General features: G+C 44.6%; 1 protein-coding gene across 1 annotated transcript in view; it reads right to left on the minus strand.

The window, feature by feature from the left end:
• SLC15A5 (solute carrier family 15 member 5) overlaps positions 1 to 21672 on the minus strand; it is a 107014-nt gene that overhangs the window by 25445 nt on the left and 59897 nt on the right. The window contains exons 4-6 of the mRNA XM_069761855.1: positions 17199 to 17419; positions 14570 to 14756; positions 8075 to 8263 (exon numbers count right to left, since the gene is read on the minus strand). Coding sequence (XP_069617956.1) covers positions 8075 to 8263; positions 14570 to 14756; positions 17199 to 17419 — 597 coding nt within the window. The remainder of the gene's footprint in view (positions 1 to 8074; positions 8264 to 14569; positions 14757 to 17198; positions 17420 to 21672) is intronic.

Consider the following 21672-nt stretch of genomic DNA (forward strand, 5'->3'; position numbering starts at 1 on the left):
GCAGGGTCCTCTCTCCTCCTGTATCACCCAGCCCTTGGAGACTGTGAGCCCTCGCGGGCAGGGTCCTCTCTCCTCCTGTATCATCACCCAGCCCTTGTAGATTGTGAGCCCTCGCGGGCAGGGTCCTCTCCTCCTGTATCCTCACCCAGCCTTTGTAGATTGTGAGCCCTCGTGGGCAGGGTCCTCTCTCCTCCTGTATCATCACCCAGCCCTTGTAGATTGTGAGCCCTCACTGGCAGGGTCCTCTCTCCTCCTGTATCGTCACCCAGCCCTTGTAGATTGTGAGACCTCGTGGGCAGGGTCCTTTCCTCCTGTATCATCACCCAGCCCTTGTAGATTGTGAGACCTCACGGGCAGGGTCCTCTCTCCTCCTGTATCGTCACCCAGCCCTTGTAGATTGTGAGACCTCACGGGCAGGGTCCTCTCTCCTCCTGTATCGTCACCCAGCCCTTGTAGATTGTGAGCCCTTGCGGGCAGGGTCCTCTCTCCTCCTGTATCGTCACCCAGCCCTTGTAGATTGTGAGACCTCTCGGGCAGGGTCCTCTCTCCTCCTGTATCCTCACCCAGCCCTTGTAGATTGTGAGCCCTCGCGGGCAGGGTCCTCTCTCCTCCTGTATCCTCACCCATCCCTTGTAGATTGTGAGACCTCGCGGGCAGGGTCCTCTCCTCCTGTATCATCACCCAGCCCTTGTAGATTGTGAGACCTCGCGGGCAGGGTCCTCTCTCCTCCTGTATCATCACCCAGCCCTTGTAGATTGTGAGACCTCACAGGCAGGGTCCTCTCTCCTCCTGTATCATCACCCAGCCCTTGTAGATTGTGAGCCCTCGTGGGCAGGGTCCTCTCTCCTCCTGTATCCTCACCCAGCCCTTGTAGATTGTGAACCTCGCGGGCAGGGTCCTCTCCTCCTGTATCCTCACCCAGCCCTTGTAGATTGTGAGACCTCACAGGTAGGGTCATTTCCTTTATAGGGAACTCTGACTAACAAGCATAAAGAATTCTTATTAAAATATGCACAAAACAGTTTTTACAGAGAGTACAACACTATTTTATCACAAATACTGACTGCAAACTTTCAGGATTATAAAAATATCGCCATATCTAGTTTATCATTTAAACCAATGGGACCGTGGGTATTTGTCCTCATTATCCAACTGGCTTCATGCTTTAGGAGCAGTTTGTTGTGATTGCCACCTTGGGGGGAAAAGTAACTATTTCAAGACCAACAAAGCGCAACAAGTTCGGGTTTGCGCTATGTTTCTACTGCATGTGTCTAATTACACGTAAGCAACCATTGCCCGATACCACAGAGTTATAATGTTCACGAAATCCAATAAACATTGGGTGTATAGTTTTTCCAATGTAAAAATACTGACAAGGACAAAAGATTACGTACACAACAAACTTGCTTCTACATGAAATCAAATCTCTGACCTTATGCTTTATGGAACCAATCTGTAAAGGGTTTTCTAATTTATGCAAATGACAAAAACTACAACTACTGCATTTACAATTGCCCTGTGGTGCGGCTTTTTCAGCCAATTATTTTCCACTGGTAACAAGTGATTGTGAATGTCACGATTCACACCGTGACCGTCACCCCCACGTCACAGATCGGAGTGACTTTAGGCCAACAGACGGCTATCACATGTGCAAGGGGGCTTATCTTAGTTATCCCTCCACTGCTACAATGTGATGAAAAAAAACACACACAAGTCTATGGACCTCTTAATTTACAGCAGGGGCTTATTCTAGTTATCCCACTGCTCTTCAATATACCACAAACTGCAGGGATTTATGTATATCCCGCTTTACAGTTCTGCTTGAACTTGCAGCTCTCTGGCGCCCCCTTACCCTGAGGTCAGATTAGGTACTGCACCTAGGGTAATTAGTCGCCAGAAAGGCTGCCTGCTATGTACTGGCTATTGGGCACGCTGCAGCGAGGCGATAACTACTCCCACTCAGGCAGGAACAATAATTATCAACGCCGCCGTCGCTACAACGACTCCCAAATACCCAGAACACGGTATGCTGCCACCAACTTCGATTAAACGGGTCCGAAGCTAACCCCAAAACAGTAGCGTAATTCCCTTCAGATGATATAGGGTACGTTTTGGAGCAGAAGAACGAATCTAGTATATTAAATATTATACTCCATAAAAGATTTAAGGCAGTGTTTATAAAAAGTTATATAAAGATGTTACAATATGAGACAATTGAAAATATGTACAAAGTAATTATAAAATAAAGGGAATAAATGAGAAATTAACACTTACATGTGTTCAGGTCATTTCAGGCAAAACCAGGCTAGTGGGCGGAGCTCCAAAATGTCCCAATGCATCAGGACTGGCAGTGAGGGCTCCTCAAGTCAGACTCAGACAGACTCTGAGGGCTGGGTAAAGTAGAGTCACTTAAATAACCAAAGCCTCGTGACATTACTAACAGGGCTGGTTTCCTCAGACCCTCCTATCTCTTCAGTCTTACTAAATTTCACACAAGTTTGTCTAATGCCTGTATCTCCGCTCCAGAACATGTCAGAATCATAACACACCCAGCATTCATCTTGTATTAACATTGGCGTTCTAATGAGACCAAATTTGAGCTTGATGGGATGCATAGTTTCAGAGAAATCCATACTCTGTCCCTGTTGGAACTAGAAGCCCGCGCTTACCGTGGCTGATAGATGCGTCGATGGAGATTCACAAACTGGACTTATTATTTTCCTAGCCTAAACCGTTGGCCCAATATCTCACTATAATGGAACAAAGGACTTCTTGCCTTTAAGGAAGGAAATCAGATCAGTTTAAGCTGGTACAACGGTCTATGCATCTATACTGATCGTAAAAATTCCCTTGGGAGGGGCATGAGGGGTTTGGGAGCTGAAAGTCAGGAATTTGCAGCAAGAAGCAATAAAAGCTCTTCTACACCCATTGAAAAGAAAAGCTAAACCCTGAAGTAAAGGGGGGTCAACGCCACCATATATGTGCTGGCAGAGAAACTAAACTTATTATATACATTTTCCTCACAGTGAACCAGTAGGTCCCCTGTTATGACCTGGTGGTGAGGACAATAATGGACCTGGTGGTTAAGAGCACACGGAATGACCTGATAGTTACCAATAATACAGGACAAGCTCTGAGACGTGGGAACTCTGCTGACCGCAATCCCTAATCCTATTACACACACTAGAAATATCCGTGGATTGCTCCTAACGCTCCCTATGCAACTCGTCACAGCCTAAGGAACTAGCTAGCCCTAAAGATAGAAAAATAAAGCCTACCTTGCCTCAGAGAAATTCCCCAAAGGAACAGGCAGCCCCCCACATATAATGACTGTGAGTTAAGATGAAAATTACAAACACAGAGATGAAATAGATTTAGCAAAGTGAGGCCCGACTTACTGAACAGACAGAGGATAGGAAAGGTAACTTTGCGGTCAGCACAAAAAACTACAAAAAGACCACGCAGAGGGCGCAAAAAGACCCTCCGCACCGACTCACGGTGCGGAGGCGCTCCCTCTGCTTCCCAGAGCTTCCAGCAAGCAAGACAACAATCAAAATAGCAAGCTGGACAGAAAAAATAGCAAACAGAGAAAAACAAGCAGGAACTTAGCTTCTGCTGGGAAGACAGGTCACAAGAACGATCCAGGAGCGAACTAGACCAATACTGGAGCATTGACAGGTGGCATGGAGCAAAGATCTAAGTGGAGTTAAATAGAGCAGCCAACAAACGAATTAACCTCGTCACCTGTGGAAGGAAACTCAGAAGCCGCAGCCCCACTCACAACCACCAGAGGAAGCCCATGGACAGAACCAGCCGAAGTACCATTCATGACCACAGGAGGGAGCTTAACAACAGAATTCACAACAGTCCCCCAAATTTCTTGTTCATTTATACGCGAACTGCGGAGAGTGTGTAGTTATTTTGGATAAATCCCCATCCCTTTGTAATACATGCCAGTTCTTTCGAATGGCTGCATAAATTTCCTGATCAATTGGACTGTGCTTAAAACTAAAGGTAAATCTTTGACTGTTATTTTGGTGTTCCTTATTTTTCTCTTTTGCTTTCTTTAAGGAGATTCATTTGTGTAAGCTTTGATGCACGAGTTTCAGCTTCCTCTAATATCGGCAATGGGTACCCCGATTTGTAAAGCGTGTTTTTAGATCCGTTATTTGTTCTTTGTAGTTGTCCTTATTACTATTAATTTTCCTAAGTCTCACCATTTGATATAGGGAACGCTCTTTATAGTGTGCATGGGATGTGCGCTCTTAAAATGTAACAAATTGTTGGTTGCTGTGAATTTTCTGTGGACTTATGTATTAATTCTACCATCTAGAATGTCTACTTTTACATCAAGAAAATCCAAAGTGTTTTTTCCAAAGCATGATGTAAAACGCATGTTCTCATCAATAGTATCGTTCAAGTAAGTTACAAAGTTATTGAAATCTTCCTGCAATCCATCCCAAACAATGAAAATGTCATCTGCAAAGCGTAGATACATCCGTATGTGCTTTACATAGGGATTTGTAATATTAGTGACATATTTTTCCTCAAACGCTGCTAAAAACAGGCTTGGGAAAACGCACGCCACTGGTGGACCCATTGCGGTACCGCTTCTTTGTAGGAACCATCTGTCGATAAATGTAAAAGCATTGTGGGATAAGACAAATTCCAATCTGTCCAATACAAAAGAAATAAAGTCGAGATCTTTGTATTCAGAAGAATTCTATGTCTGGCCTCCAAACCCTTTCTGTGTGGAATCCTGGTATATAGATTAACTACATCTATTGAGGCTAATGAAAAGCTAGGCCAGTCCAAATCCTTTAATGCTAACAAAAAATCTCCCGAGTCCTTTATGAATGAAGGGATTTTTAACAGCAGAGGTTTTAATAACCCGTCCAGGAATTGGGACAGAAGCTCAGTTAACGAGTCTATGGCCGATATTATGGGGCGTCCTGGAGGTTTGTCCGCGCTTTTATGGATCTATGGTACGCTATACCAGTGGGGGGCATTCAGGTAATAGTTTTTCTGCTTTACTTTTTGTCAGAGTCCCCTTTTCTATATATTTCCTTAATAATGTTCTTAATTTTTCTTTAAATTTAGTTGTAGGGTTATTGTCCAATAATATGTACGTTTCTGGGTCGTTAAGTTGTGACATTGTTCATCAATATAATACTTCCTATCTAAGATTACCACATTTCCGCCCTTATCGGCTCTTCTAAAGATTCCATCATCCCACCTTTTTATTAGGTTCCCGATACAATATGGCTTCTATATCCTTTACAGATTGGTTCCATAAGGTCGGAGATTTGACTTCATGTAGAAGCAAGTTTGTTGTGTACGCAATCTATTGTCCTTGTCAGTATTTTTACATTGGAAAAACTATACGTCCAATGTTCATTGGATTTTGTGAACATTCTAACTCTGTGGTATCGGGCAATGGTTGCTTACGTGTAATTAGACACATGCAGGAGAAACAGCGCAAACCCGAACGTGTTGCGCTTTGCTGGTTTTGAAATAGTTAATTCCCCCCAGGGTGGCAATCACAACAAACTGCCCCTACAGCATGAAGCCAGATGGAAAATGAGGGCAAATGCCCACGGTCCCATTGGTTTCAATGATAAACTAGATATGGCGATATTTCTATAATCCTGAACATTTGCAGTCAGCATTTGTGATAAAATCGTGTTGTACTCTCTGTAAGAACTGTTCTGTGCACATTGTAATAAGAATCCTTTATGCTTGTTAGTCAGAGTTCCCTATAGAGGAAATGACATCACTTTAATGTTTCCCATGGACCCGGAGAAGCGTTGAGTGCGCGAAACGGCTGTCGTCCTGTCTCCACTCCCCGCACCCTCACTGTTTACCTGCCGATTACAAGAAAATGTCTGTAACCTCGATATGGTAAAATAAAGGACATCAACTTCACTGCAAACTGGGCGAGGGTCGCAGTTCTCCTTCTATTCTCTATTGATTATCTTTTGGCTATTATATGTGAAGCACCAGTTCCCAGTGGCAAAAAGCAGCCGCTTTAGTCCTGAAGGATCAGATGTTGTATGCCCTGAAATGTACTACAGCTCCCGGGGCCATTCAATTCCTTTTTTTCTTTTTCTTCTTTTTTTTTTTTTCCTTTCTGAGAACCTTTTAATAAATAATAATATCCTGTAAGAGAAGTAGCACAGGACGTGGGAGAAGAACGGCGGGGCTAGTGGGAGAAGGAAGGCGGGGCTAGTGGGAGAAGAAAGGCGGGGCTAGTGGGAGAAGGAAGGCGGGGCTGGTGGGAGAAGAAAGGCGGGGCTGGTGGGAGGAGAAAGGCGGGGCTAGTGGGAGGAGAAAGGCTGGGCTAGTGGGAGAAGAAAGGCGGGGCTAGTGAGAGAAGAAAGGCGGGGCTAGTGGGAGGAGGAAGGCGGGGCTAGTGGGAGGAGGAAGGCGGGGCTGGTGGGAGAAGAAAGGCGGGGCTGGTGGGAGAAGAAAGGCGGGGCTGGTGGGAGAAGAACGGCGGGGCTGGTGGGAGAACGGTGGGGCTGGTGGGAGAAGAACGGCAGGGCTAGTGGGAGAAGAAAGGCGGGGCTAGTGGGAGAAGAAAGGTGGGGCTAGTGGGAGAAGGAAAGCAGGGCTAGTGGGAGAAGGAAGGCGGGGCTAGTGGGAGAAGAAAGGCGGGGCTAGTGGGAGAAGGAAGGCGGGGCTGGTGGGAGAAGAAAGGCGGGGCTGGTGGGAGGAGAAAGGCGGGGCTAGTGGGAGGAGAAAGGCTGGGCTAGTGGGAGAAGAAAGGCGGGGCTAGTGGGAGAAGAAAGGCGGAGCTAGTGGGAGGAGGAAGGCGGGGCTAGTGGGAGGAGGAAGGCGGGGCTGGTGGGAGAAGAAAGGCGGGGCTGGTGGGAGAAGAACGGCGGGGCTGGTGGGAGAACGGGGGGGCTGGTGGGAAAAGAACGGCAGGGCTAGTGGGAGAAGAAAGGCGGGGCTAGTGGGAGAAGAAAGGCGGGGCTAGTGGGAGAAGGAAGGCAGGGCTAGTGGGAGAAGGAAGGCGGGGCTAGTGGGAGAAGAAAGGCGGGGCTAGTGGGAGAAGAAAGGCAGGGCTGGTGGGAGAAGAAAGGCGGGGCTGGTGGGAGAAGAAAGGCGGGGTTTGTTGAAGAGAGAGACGTGGGGGTTGTCATCAACAGACGAAGGAGGACAGGTCTACCCCAGAGAAGGTCCCGCTGTCCATTCCTGGTGTCCTGTGAGATAATCACACCCAGCTCTGCAGTGAGGTCAGGAGAGCAGAGTGCGCACATCACACTGATAACTCCTTACAATAATTCCCCCAGGAGATCTAGGTCACGCCCATAGAACATAACAGCTAATTTACATATAACAAAAACCTAGATCTCTCTAGATGGCAGATATTAAGGGGTCATGTTACTCAGCTTCCTATGACCTGCCGCCCACACAGATGGCTCAGAAGGAACCATCATTGACAAACTCCCTTCAAGTGTTATTAGTTAGGAGTGTGTTTCCTATCGCTTAAAGGGAAAGTGTATGTCTCAGCTGTAGGCCATCAGCATTAGTAGAAATGGGGAATTTATGGGGTGATAGCTGCTTTTCCCGATTTGACTCCTGGTAGAAAAGGAGGTCTCCTCAGAATTCCACTAGAGCTCCCAACAAGCTTCGAATGGAGGCACTGCAACATACTGAGGTAAGAACTACCTGACACCCTGCCCTTGGAGGTGGCTTAAAGGTGTGTTACACTGTGTATGTCTCATTCTTCCTTTGTGTTGTCCCTGTGACAGTGAACAGAGCAGGGTCCTTGGCAGCACAGAATATGGCTATACAAGCTTGTGCTATCTGGTCGGCAGAGTCCTGGTGGGTTTGGTCAGGGTCTACAGAGTCCTGGTGGGTTTGGTCAGGGTCTACAAAGTCCAAGAGGGTTCAATTGGGATTTGCAAAGTACCAGGGGATTCAGTTGGGAACTTCAGAGTCCCGGAGGGTTTAGTCTGCAGACTCTGACCAACTCCCGGGGCTCTACTGACCTGACCAACACGCGTGACCTCCCGGGATTAGACCCTGAATGGGAGGAGTGCAATTATTTTAATGTGACACGTACAAGCAGGAGCCACCATGACCTCGGCTATTCCCAGGAAGACATACTGTGGAGCCAGGTGGAGGCAGGACATGGATGACACCAGCAAAACCTTCCCCGAGAGTGTCTGCTCCACCAGCGGAAACCACTTGCGATGGATTTCGTAGATTCCCGCAATGAGCAGGGACAAAGCAGCGGCGAAGTGGCCACAAACTGTGGAGAAATGACAAATGGTTAATTCTCTAATCACGAGATTCTGAGACCCCAGGAATCTCCTCCACATTAGACCCGCTATAAAGGCAAAGACTTCAAGTTACTATTAATTCAAATCTAGGACCTCAGATCACTATTACTTTCCGGCCGGGGGAACGCTACCTCCATTATTTATAGATGTCCCTTATGGACCTATGTTACAGTTATTGAAGACACATCTGGCTCCATCTAGCTGTCCAGTCTTAATTACAGAGACATAAGAAGAAATGGTACAAGACTGACAACTGGGTGCAGGAACCCCAAACAACCCTTGCCCTCAGCAGGAGAAATCATGGAAACCATGAAGGCCATGCTCTGTCTATAGTGCACCGTACAACAACCAATTTTACTGCCCAACATGGACCCTAGACTACTCTTTAGTGAAGATCCTGAGTGTTGTGGAGGTTGAATCTGAGTCATACACCATATTCCAAATTATTATGCAACTGAAATTTTTCTTGGATTTTCCTACATGGTCGGTGGAAATGACAGCCAGTCTAATAAAAGTCATCACCCGTTAGATTATACATCGAATTTTATTGAAGAAACCTCCCAATGATAACAGTATAATCTCCAAAATGAATAAAACCCCACAATGCACTGTTCCAAATTATTAGGTACAGTAGAATTTCTATACATTTGATATTTTAAAGAACTAAAAAGTCTCAATTGTGGAATTTGCAGCATTAGGAGGTCACATTCACTGAGCAAAAAAAGCAATTTAACTCCTAAACCTCCTAACAGGCCAAGTTACATGTTAACCCTAAGGAACCCTTCTTTGATATCACCTTCACAATTCTTGCATCCATTGAACTTGTGAGTTTTTGGAGAGTTTCTGCTTGTGAACACTGTTTAGAGATGGCCGAATAGTAGGTTTAGGCACCACAGCAAGCCTTTAAAGGATCCTACACCTTGAGGATCAAGGGACTACAGAGGCACCAGCAGCTTCAAATAACTGTTTGCTGCTCTGCAATGGTATTTTGGCAGCTGCTCTCTTAATCCCATGAATTTATCTAGCAGAAACCTTCCTCATTATGCCTTTATCTGCATGAACTCTGTGCTCCGTTTCAGTCACAGTACGATGATCACTCTTAAGTTTTCATGAAATATCAAATGTTTTCATCCCTTGACCAAGGCATTGCACTATTTGATGCTTTTCGGCAGCAGAGAGATCCTTTTAATTTCCCATATTGCTTGAAACCTGTGGCCTGCTTAATAATGTGGAACATCATTTTTAAGTGGTTTTCCTTTAATTAGAATCACCTGAAAAACTAATTATCACATGTTTAAGATTGATTTCAGTCATCCATTGAGCCCTGAGACACAACACCATCCACGAGTTTATTTGAAAAACAAAACAATTAAATCGTTATGACACTTAAATACAATTTGCATAATAATTTGGAACACAGTGTAAAAGGTTGGCAATGAGGAATAATAAAACTAAACATATAGTGGTACTACATTATTGTTACTGGTGTTGAGAAGCCTTTGACCTCTATGATGAGTTTTAGTTTTCAACTTCACTAACCCAAATCCAGATTCACCACAGAAGCCCAGAGCTTCTCAACATCTTTGACCAAAACTTATGCCCACCAGAAAGGTTGAAATATTCCTTATGTTAATAAATCTACAGCCTTTTTGGTGGGTCTAGGTGTTAGTTACTGATGCTGGTTATACTCTGGCACTCATGATAGGTCCAGGTTTGATTACTGTTGTTGGGGAGTCTCTGACCTTTATGGTGGGTCCAGGTTTGGTTACTGATGTTGGGGAGTCTCTGGTCTTTATGGTGGGTCCAGGTTTGGTTACTGTTGTTGGGGAGTCTATAACCTTTATGGTGGGTCTAGGTGTGGTTACTGATGTTGGGGAGTCTCTGGTCTTTATGGTGGGTCCAGGTTTGGTTACAGTTGTTGGGGAGTCTCTAACCTTTATGGTGGGTCTAGGTGTGGTTACTGATGTTGGGGAGTCTCTGGTCTTTATGGTGGGTCCAGGTTTGGTTACTGTTGTTGGGGAGTCTCTGACCTTTATGGTGGGTCCAGGTTTGGTTACTGATTTTGGGGAGTCTCTGGTCTTTATGGTGGGTCCAGGTTTGGTTACTGATGTTGGGGAATCTCTGACCTTTATGGTGGGTCCAGGTGTGGTTACTGATTTTGGGGAGTCTCTGGTCTTTATGGTGGGTCCAGGTTTGGTTACTGTTGTTGGGGAGTCTCTGACCTTTATGGTGGGTCTAGGTTTGGTTACTGATGTTGGGGAGTCTCTGACCTTTATGGTGCGTCTAGGTGTGGTTACTGTTGTTGGGGAGTCTCTGACCTTTATGGTGGGTCTAGGTTTGGTTACTGATTTTGGGGAGTCTCTGGTCTTTATGGTGGGTCTAGGTTTGGTTACTGATTTTGGTGAGTCTCTGGTCTTTATGGTGGGTCCAGGTTTGGTTACTGATGTTGGGGAGTCTCTGACCTTTATGGTGGGTCCAGGTTTGGTTACTGTTGTTGGGGAGTCTCTGACCTTTATGGTGGGTCCAGGTTTGGTTACTGATGTTGGGGAGTCTCTGACCTTTATGGTGCGTCTAGGTTTGGTTACTGATTTTGGGGAGTCTCTGGTCTTTATGGTGGGTCCAGGTTTGGTTACTGTTGTTGGGAGTCTCTGACCTTCATGGTGGGTCCAGGTTTGGTTACTGTTGTTGGGGAGTCTCTGACCTTTATGGTGGGTCCAGGTTTGGTTACTGTTGTTGGGGAGTCTCTGACCTTTATGGTGGGTCTAGGTTTGGTTACTGATTTTGGGGAGTCTCTGGTCTTTATGGTGGGTCCAGGTTTGGTTACTGTTGTTGGGAGTCTCTGACCTTTATGGTGGGTCCAGGTTTGGTTACTGTTGTTGGGGAGTCTCTGACCTTTATGGTGGGTCCAGGTTTGGTTACTGATGTTGGGGAGTCTCTGACCTTTATGGTGGATCTCGATTTGGACAAAACTTTCTTTCTGAAATAGTAATATTTAGTAATATTTATTAAACACCAAAAGAAAATAGACCTAAAAATTAACCTTTAATAATGTATTTTAAAAGGGTCAAAAATACATGATTATACTAAAAATGGTGCAAAAATAGAGGGTCAACAGGGAAAAGAAAGTATAATAACTTGTCTAAGGGCTAATCTCTCCCTAAATGAGGCAAAAGGTTCACCCTACCTACCAGCGGAGGTTGGCACCTTCGTTGTAGACGTGATGGCGCCCTCACTCAATGTCGGTAGCCCTTAGGGACCCTAGGGCACCCCAAACGTCCTACACACTAAAATATACACGAAAACACACATAAACACAGCTGAAGGTAGTACCCCAGGCCAAATAAAGGTATAATAAAAAGATGAATATCTCGTAGTTATTGCCGTATGTTCCTGGAGGGATGCAGCCCAGATGTACAGTCACATTAATACCCTAACAAAAATGATACAGTCAGAGTATGTAATCACAATAATAGTCTTTTGGGGGGGCTACAGGTTAAACAAAAGAAATGTCTAATCAATAACGCCAATGCACAGTGCCCATAATACTCATGTGGTCTCATAGCACAAATACAACTACCGTAATAGAACACGTGGGTGCACAGTGAGATGACAAGGTACTGCTACATAATTAGTTCTTTCTTGTTCCCTCAGTCAAAATAGCCTAACGCCCAATCTTTATGTAAAAACTATGGGTACAAAACTAAACATCAAATCACCGTACAGAAATCCCAAATAATCGTGGCATTAACCCCTTAACGACTGCCGATAAGCCTTTTAACGGCGGCAGTTAAGGGTGCGCTTTTTAACGGCGCTGAGTAATAAGTGTATAGAACCCCACAGGGTTGGAATTTCTCTGGGGTCTCAGATATCAGGGGTAGCTGAGACCCCAGAAAACTTGATTTAGGTCAGTTTTTACCTACCTCAGTGTTGCGATAGCCGTTATTATTGTTATAACGGCAACCACAAAAAAAAGTCAGATTTCCCATATCATTTTTCTCTCCTCTGATGTGATCAGCACCTGGCAACAATAGGAAATTTTTCCTATTGGTTCATTATGATCACTGTGATGGACCCTATCACAGTGATCAAAATTAAAAAAAAAACAGCAAATCAAACCCCTTAGTTAGGTAAAAGGGTTAGGGTTGGGCTAAAGTTAAGGTTAGGGTTGGGCTAAGGTTAGAGTTGTGGTTATGGTTGGGATTAGGGTTAGGGGTGTGTTGGGGTTAGGGTTGTCGTTAGGGTTAGGTTTCCACTGTTTAGGTACATCAGGGGTCTCCAAACATGACATGGCACCACCATTAATTCCAGCCAATTTTGCGTTCAAAAAGTCAAATGGCGCTCCCTCCCTTCTGAGCCCTGCCATGCACCCAAACAGTGGTTCCCCCGTACATATGGGGTATCGGCGTACTCAGGAGAAATTGCACAACAAATTTTGTGGTCCATTTTCTCTTCACACCCTTGTGAAAATAAAAAAATTGGTTACAAAATAAGTTTTTTGCGAAAAAAGTAAAATGTTCATTTTTTTTCTTCCACATTGCTTTAGTTCTCGTGAAGAACCTGAAGGGTTAATAAACTTCTTGAATGTGGCTTTGTGCACCTGGAGGGCTGCAGTTTTTAGAATGGTGTCACTTTGGGGTATTTTCGGTCATAGAAACTCATTTCAAATGTAATGTAGTCCCTAAAAAAATGATTTTGCAAATTGTTGGAAAAATGAGAAATCGCTGGTCAAGTTTTTAACCCTTATAATGTCCTAACAAAATAAAAAATGTTTTCAAAAATGTGTTGATGTAAAGTTTACATGTGGGAAATGTTATTTATTAACTATTTTGTGTGACACCACTTTCTGATCTAAGGGTACAAAAATGAAAAGTTTAAAAATTAGCAAATGTTCAACATTTTTGACAAATTCCTGTTTTTTCATAAATAAACGCAAGTCATACTGAAAATTATTTACTGCTAACACGAAGTACAATATGTCACAAAAAAATTCTCAGACTCACTGGGATAGGTTGAAGCTTTCCAGAGCTGTAACTTCATAAACTGACAGTGGTCAGTAAGTAGAAAATGGTCTCTGTCACTACGAGGTTAATCCACTCTCTTCTCTTCTACTTTCAGAAACCAGCACATAAATGGGTGCATAATCCAATATCAATAGCCATGAAAAATAGATTCCACATAATTGTGGTACTTATCAGCCATTTCAGCTCCCTCTTATTCCCAACGTGTTTCCCCCTTAGAAAGTACAAGGGTTCATCAGGGGATTCAGGGTTGAGGGCTTCAGTGCTCCCTATGGCCGAAGTCAATGCTGACGTTGAGCGGTGGCGTCATCACATCTACAACTTGGGTGTCAACCTCCGCTGGTAGGCAGGCTGTACCTTATGGCTCATTTAGGCAGAGATTAGCCCTTAGACAAGTTATTATACTTTCTTTTCACTGTTGACCCTCTATTTTTGCACCATTTTTAGGATAATCAAGTATTTTTGACCCTTTTAAAACACATTAATAAAGGTTAACTTTTAGAGGTCTATTTCCCTTGGGTCTTGATTTGGTTACAGATGTTGAGTAGTTTCTGGACTTTATGGTTGAACTGTATTTGGTTACTGATATTGGGAAGTCTCTGACCTTGATATGTGGGGTCTAAGTTTGGTTACTGATGTTGGGGAGTCTCTAGTCTTCATGGTGGTTCTAGGTTTGATTTCTATTGTGAAGAAGTTTCTAGTCTTCTGGTGGGTCTAGCTCTGGTTACTGATGTTGGGGAAACTTGCTTTTATTGTGGGTTTAGGGTTGATTACTAATTTGGGGGAGTCTCTAGTCTTCATGGTGGGTCTAGGTTTGGTTACTGATTTAGGGGAGTCTCTAGTCTTCATGATGGGTCTAGGTTTGGTTCCGGATGTTGGGGTGTCTCTAGTCTTCATGGTGGGCCTAGGTTTGGTTACTGATTTAGGGGAGTCTCTAGTCTTCATGGTGGGTCTAGGTTTGGTTACTGATTTAGGGGAGTCTCTAGTCTTCATGGTGGGTCTAGGTTTGGTTCCTGATGTTGGGGTGTCTCTAGTCTTCATGGTGGGTCTAGGTTTGGTTACTGATTTAGGGGAGTCTCTGGCTTTTATCGTGGGGTTTGGGTTGGTTACCAATGTTGGGTCTAGGTATAGAGGAGGCTCCTAGCTCATTGATACCAAGTGTTGCCTGGGTGATTATATTGATATATAGCTCCATGACTTATGATGTCATCACTGGACACCTTTCCTGGACAGATGACCATTCATGAGGACACTCACCTATTGACATACAAGGTAACAGCTGGTATCCTGGCTTGGAGAACAGGAAGGAGTGGACTTTCTCCAGACAAGGAGTCAGAAGGATAATGGGGATGATACTTATCACCTTCATGGCCGCAATGGGGAGCAGGAACCCATTAAGGCTTAGGTTACAGTTCATAGACTGAATAAAAAACCCAGATGAAACCTACAGGAGACAAAAGACGGGGTAGCTGTGGTGATCAGGGTCACTGTGGTGCTATATGGGATGAAAAACACAGAAACAAAAACAGCAAACTAATGTGAGGAGACACTGGGTAGGATAGAAGAATTAACCCGTATTCATCATGGATAATGGTTCGGGTAACTAATGTGGAAGATATATGTGGTACAAGGGATCAATGGTTTGGGGGTACTAAGGCTGGAGGTGCACAGGGTACACGAGAGTAATGGTTCGGGGGTACTAAGGTGGGAGATATATACAGTTGTGGCCAAAAGTATTGACACCCCTGCAATTCTGTCAGATAATACTCAGTTTCTTCCTGAAAATGATTACAATCACAAATTCTTTGGTATTATTATCTTCATTTAATTTGTCTTAAATGTAAAAACAAAAAACAAAAGAAGAATTGTCCTAAAGCCAAATTGGATATAATTTCACACCAAACATAAAAAAGGGGGTGGACAAAAGTATTGGCACTGTTGGAAAAATCATGTGATGCTTCTGTAATTTGTGTAATTAACAGCACCTGTAACTTACCTGTGGCACCTAACAGGTGTTGGCAATAACTAAATCACACTTGCAGCCAGTTGACATGGATTAAAGTTGACTCAACCTCTGTCCTGTGTCCTTGTGTGACCACATTGAGCATGGAGAAAAGAAAGAAGACCAGAGAACTGTCTGAGGACTTGAGAAACCAAATTGTGAGGAAGCATGAGCAATCTCAAGGCTACAAGTCCATCTCCAAAGACCTGAATGCTCCTGTGTCTACCGTGCGCAGTGTCATCAAGAAGTGTAAAGCCCATGGCACTGTGGCTAACCTCCCTAGATGTGGACAGAAAAGAAAAATTGACAAGAGATTTCAACGCAGGATTGTGCGGATGTTGGATAAAGAACCTCGACTAACATCCAAACAAGTTCAAGCTGCCCTGCAGTCCAAGGGTACAACAGTGTCACCCCGTACTATCCGTCGGCGTCTGAATGAAAAGGGACTGTATGGTAGAAGACCGAACTTCTTACCCCGAGACATAAAAAAGCCAGGCTGGAGTTTGCCAAAACTTACCTGAAAAAGCCTAAAACGTTTTGGAAGAATGTTCTCTGGTCAGATGAGACAAAAGTAGAGCTTTATGGGCAAAGGAATAAACATAGAGTTTACAGGAGAAAAAAAGAGGCATTCAAAGAAAAGAACACGGTCCCTACAGTCAAACATGGCGGAGGTTCCCTGATGTTTTGGGGTCGCTTTGCTGCCTCTGGCACTGGACTGCTTGACCGTGTGCATGGCATTATGAAGTCTGAAGACTACCAACAAATTTTGCAGCATAATGTAGGGCCCAGTGTGAGAAAGCTGGGTCTCCCTCAGAGGTCATGGGTCTTCCAGCAGGACAATGACCCAAAACACACTTCAAAAATCACTAGAAAATGGTTTGAGAGAAAGCACTGGAGACTTCTAAGGTGGCCAGCAATGAGTCCAGGCCTGAATCCCATAGAACACCTGTAGAGAGATCTAAAAATGGCAGTTTGGAGAAGGCACCCTTCAAATATCAGGGACCTGGAGCAGTTTGCCAAAGAAGAATGGTCTAAAATTCCAGCAGAGCTTTGTAAGAAACTCATTGATGTTACCGGAAGCGGTTGGTCGCAGGTATTTTGGCTAAAGGTTGTGCAACCAAGTATTAGGCTGAGGGTGCCAATACTTCTGTCTGGCCCATTTTTGGAGTTTTGTGTGAAATGATCAATGTTTTGCTTTTTGCTTCATTCTCTTTTGTGTTTTTTTCATTTAAGACAAATTAAATGAAGATAATAATACCAAAGAATTAGTGATTGCAATCATTTTCAGGAAGAAACGGAGTATTATCTGACAGAATTGCAGGGGTGTCAATACTTTTGGCCACAACTGTAGGGTACAGGGGACTAATGGTTCAGGGGTACTAATGCTGGAGGTCCATGGGGTACACGAGAGTAATGGTTCAGGGTACTAAGGTGGGAGATATATAGGGTATAGGAAAGTAATGGTTTGGGGTACAAAGGTGGGAGATATATAGGGTATGGCAGAGTAATGGTGCGGGGTAACTAAGGTGGAAGATATATGGGGTACAGGGGACTAATTGTTTGGGGGTACTAAGGCTGCAGGTGTATGGGGTACAGGAGAGTAATGGTTCAGGGGTACTTAGGTGGGAGATATATACGGTACAGGAGAGTAACTGTTTAGGGTACTAAGGTGGGAGATATATGGGTTACCGCGGACTAATTGTTTGGGAGTAGTAAGGCTGCAGGTGTATGGGGTACAGGAGAGTAATGCTTCGGGGGTATTAAGTTGTAAGATATATGGGGTACAGGGGACTAAAGCTTCGGGAGTACTAGGGCTAGACACATAGTGTTACAGCTTTTTCTGCTATGAGATAACGGAGGGAATGTTCCACTTTCTTTGCCCACCTGAGCGGTGCAGATTCGGTATAGAACTTGAAAGACAAAGAGTGGAAGGAGCCTGATCAGCGCTTTCGCATTTTCCACGTGGGATTCACTGTAGCAGCCGCCATTATATTCCTTAGCACGGTCTAGCCAGCTGGAAACATGTCCCCCGACATGGCGGTAATGAGAGCAGCACATTCTTACTGCATTTATGAACACGCCAAATGTCACTGCGAGAGAACCTGCTGATAAGACAAACATGGAAACCATCATCATGTCAGATCGTAGAGCAGTGACCTTACAGACCACGTGAATGGCAGGGACCCAATCATGAACAAATATGTGATAACAGAAGAGATGGATCAGGTCACAGCTTCCCACCGGTCACCTGGGTGAGTCGCGCCTTGTCATTGGCTGGAGGAGTGTCTAACTTATTTCGTCATGTAGACAAGACAAGATCTTCCTATTGAAAAGAGTCACCCACCAGAATCCAACAATGGTGCAGTGCATCGAAGGCCAAGAACTGACAGGAAAGCAGCATGCACCATGGACATAAAATACTGCAAGGACAAAGCTTAGAAACACAAAAAGTGGTCTCCTACTTTGACATAGTGGGAATAACTGAGACATGGTTAGATGAAAGCTATGACTGGGCAGTTAACTTACAGGGTTACAGTCTGTTTAGAAAGGATCGTAAAAATCGGAGAGGAGGAGGGGTTTGTCTCTATGTAAAGTCTTGTCTAAAGTCCACTTTAAGGGAGGATATTAGCAAAGGGAATGAGGATGTCGAGTCCATATGGGTCGAAATTCATGGAGGGAAAAATGGTAACAAAATTCTCATTGGGGTCTGTTACAAACCCCCAAATATAACAGAAAGCATGGAAAGTCTACTTCTAAAGCAGATAGATGAAGCTGCAACCCATAATGAGGTCCTGGTTATGGGGGACTTTAACTACCCGGATATTAACTGGGAAACAGAAACCTGTGAAACCCATAAAGGCAACAGGTTTCTGCTAATAACCAAGAAAAATTATCTTTCACAATTGGTGCAGAATCCAACCAGAGGAGCAGCACTTTTAGACCTAATACTATCTAATAGACCTGACAGAATAACAAATCTGCAGGTGGTCGGGCATCTAGGAAATAGCGACCACAATATTGTACAGTTTCACCTGTCTTTCACTAGGGGCACTTGTCAGGGAGTCACAAAAACATTGAACTTTAGGAAGGCAAAGTTTGACCAGCTTAGAGATGCCCTTAATCTGGTAGACTGGGACAATATCCTCAGAAATAAGAATACAGATAATAAATGGGAAATGTTTAAGAACATCCTAAATACGCAGTGTAAGCGGTTTATACCTTGTGGGAATAAAAGGACTAGAAATAGGAAAAACCCAATGTGGCTAAACAAAGAAGTAAGACAGGCAATTAACAGTAAAAAGAAAGCATTTGCACTACTAAAGCAGGATGGCACCATTGAAGCTCTAAAAAACTATAGGGAGAAAAATACTTTATCTAAAAAACTAATTAAAGTTGCCAAAAAGGAAACAGAGAAGCACATTGCTAAGGAGAGTAAAACTAATCCCAAACTGTTCTTCAACTATATCAATAGTAAAAGAATAAAAACTGAAAATGTAGGCCCCTTAAAAAATAGTGAGGAAAGAATGGTTGTAGATGACGAGGAAAAAGCTAACATATTAAACACCTTCTTCTCCACGGTATTCACGGTGGAAAATGAAATGCTAGGTGAAATCCCAAGAAACAATGAAAACCCTATATTAAGGGTCACCAATCTAACCCAAGAAGAGGTGCGAAACCGGCTAAATAAGATTAAAATAGATAAATCTCCGGGTCCGGATGGCATACACCCACGAGTACTAAGAGAACTAAGTAATGTAATAGATAAACCATTATTTCTTATTTTTAGGGACTCTATAGCGACAGGGTCTGTTCCGCAGGACTGGCGCATAGCAAATGTGGTGCCAATATTCAAAAAGGGCTCTAAAAGTGAACCTGGAAATTATAGGCCAGTAAGTCTAACCTCTATTGTTGGTAAAATATTTGAAGGGTTTCTGAGGGATGTTATTCTGGATTATCTCAATGAGAATAACTGTTTAACTCCATATCAGCATGGGTTTATGAGAAATCGCTCCTGTCAAACCAATCTAATCAGTTTTTATGAAGAGGTAAGCTATAGGCTGGACCACGGTGAGTCATTGGACGTGGTATATCTCGATTTTTCCAAAGCGTTTGATACCGTACCGCACAAGAGGTTGGTACACAAAATGAGAATGCTTGGTCTGGGGGAAAATGTGTGTAAATGGGTTAGTAACTGGCTTAGTGATAGAAAGCAGAGGGTGGTTATAAATGGTATAGTCTCTAACTGGGTCGCTGTGACCAGTGGGGTACCGCAGGGGTCAGTATTGGGACCTGTTCTCTTCAACATATTCATTAATGATCTGGTAGAAGGTTTACACAGTAAAATATCGATATTTGCAGATGATACAAAACTATGTAAAGCAGTTAATACAAGAGAAGATAGTATTCTGCTACAGATGGATCTGGATAAGTTGGAAACTTGGGCTGAAAGGTGGCAGATGAGGTTTAACAATGATAAATGTAAGGTTATACACATGGGAAGAAGGAATCAATGTCACCATTACACACTGAATGGGAAACCACTGGGTAAATCTGACAGGGAGAAGGACTTGGGGATCCTAGTTAATAATAAACTTACCTGGAGCAGCCAGTGCCAGGCAGCAGCTGCCAAGGCAAACAGGATCATGGGGTGCATTAAAAGAGGTCTGGATACACATGATGAGAGCATTATACTGCCTCTGTACAAATCCCTAGTTAGACCGCACATGGAGTACTGTGTCCAGTTTTGGGCACCGGTGCTCAGGAAGGATATAATGGAACTAGAGAGAGTACAAAGGAGGGCAACAAAATTAATAAAGGGGATGGGAGAACTACAATACCCAGATAGATTAGCGAAATTAGGATTATTTAGTCTAGAAAAAAGACGACTGAGGGGCGATCTAATAACCATGTATAAGTATATAAGGGGACAATACAAATATCTCGCTGAGGATCTGTTTATACCAAGGAAGGTGACGGGCACAAGGGGGCATTCTTTGCGTCTGGAGGAGAGAAGGTTTTTCCACCAACATAGAAGAGGATTCTTTACTGTTAGGGCAGTGAGAATCTGGAATTGCTTGCCTGAGGAGGTGGTGATGGCGAACTCAGTCGAGGGGTTCAAGAGAGGCCTGGATGTCTTCCTGGAGCAGAACAATATTGTATCATACAATTATTAGGTTCTGTAGAAGGACGTAGATCTGGGGATTTATTATGATGGAATATAGGCTGAACTGGATGGACAAATGGCTTTTTTCGGCCTTACTAACTATGTTACTATGTTACTATGTTACTATGTTACTATGTTACAAAATGACTGCACAAGGGGGGCGTGGCCTGTCTGCCGATGGAGTAGGTCGCACAGAGCGGGAGCTCCTCAGCCAGGAACCTTAAAGCGGCACATTTCTACCTCTCCGGTGTCCTCGTTTGCCTCCAAGACATCGATACTAACTCCCGGCACCTCGGTGAGTGTATGGGGAAATCCAGAGCTGGCACCCGCGACCCCTCCAGGTGAATTCCTGACTTCTTTGCGTCCTCTCCTCTGCCTCCGCCGGTATCCAAGATGGCGCCGTCCCCCCCAGGCCTTCCCGCTCTTCACAACGCAACGCTCAGGCGTCGCAGTCGGGCGCTGCGGCGTCGCATCCAGGCGGAGCGGCGTCGCATTCAAGCGGAGCAGCGTTAAATTCAGGCGGTGCGGCGTCTGATTCGGCCGACGGTCCGGTGACCGCTTCTCTCCTCAAGGGTCTACTTGGGGATCTCAGAACCTCCATCCAGGAGGATATGCGCTCTATGCTAGCCGAGCTGAGAGGGGAGGTGGCGGAGCTGGGTAACCGCACGGACCGCTTGGAACGCAAGATGGCGGAGCTGGTCTCTTCTCATAATGAACTCTGGGACGCCCATTAGACCCTGCAAACCCTGGCCGCTAAGACTCACTCTAAAGCCCTGGACCTGGAAGATAGGTCCAGGAGAAATAATGTTAAACTTAGAGGCATTGAGGAGTCTGTTCTGGCAGGGGATTTGAAGATTTTTCTGCAGGACTTTATGGCGGCAGCCCTACCACAGTTCGCGCCAAAGGACTTCATAATTGACCGCGTGCATAGGATCCCCAAACCCTCTGGCCTGGGACCCTCCATCCCCAGAGATGTGCTGGCACGCATACACTTTTTCGAAATAAAAGAGGACTTTCTACAGGCCCTGAGGAGGAACCCAGCTCTTCCTGAAAGATTTGCAACCATCTCAGTCTTTCCGGATCTTTCCCCGGGTACTCTGGCATTGCGGAGGGCCTTTGCCCCCTATACTACCATCCTCAGAGAGAAGGGCATCCTGTACCGTTGGGGGTTCCCTACCAAGCTGCTCATCCGCA

Source organism: Ranitomeya imitator, chromosome 4 (assembly GCF_032444005.1).
Source record: "Ranitomeya imitator isolate aRanImi1 chromosome 4, aRanImi1.pri, whole genome shotgun sequence".
NCBI classification, from domain to species: Eukaryota; Metazoa; Chordata; class Amphibia; order Anura; family Dendrobatidae; genus Ranitomeya; species Ranitomeya imitator.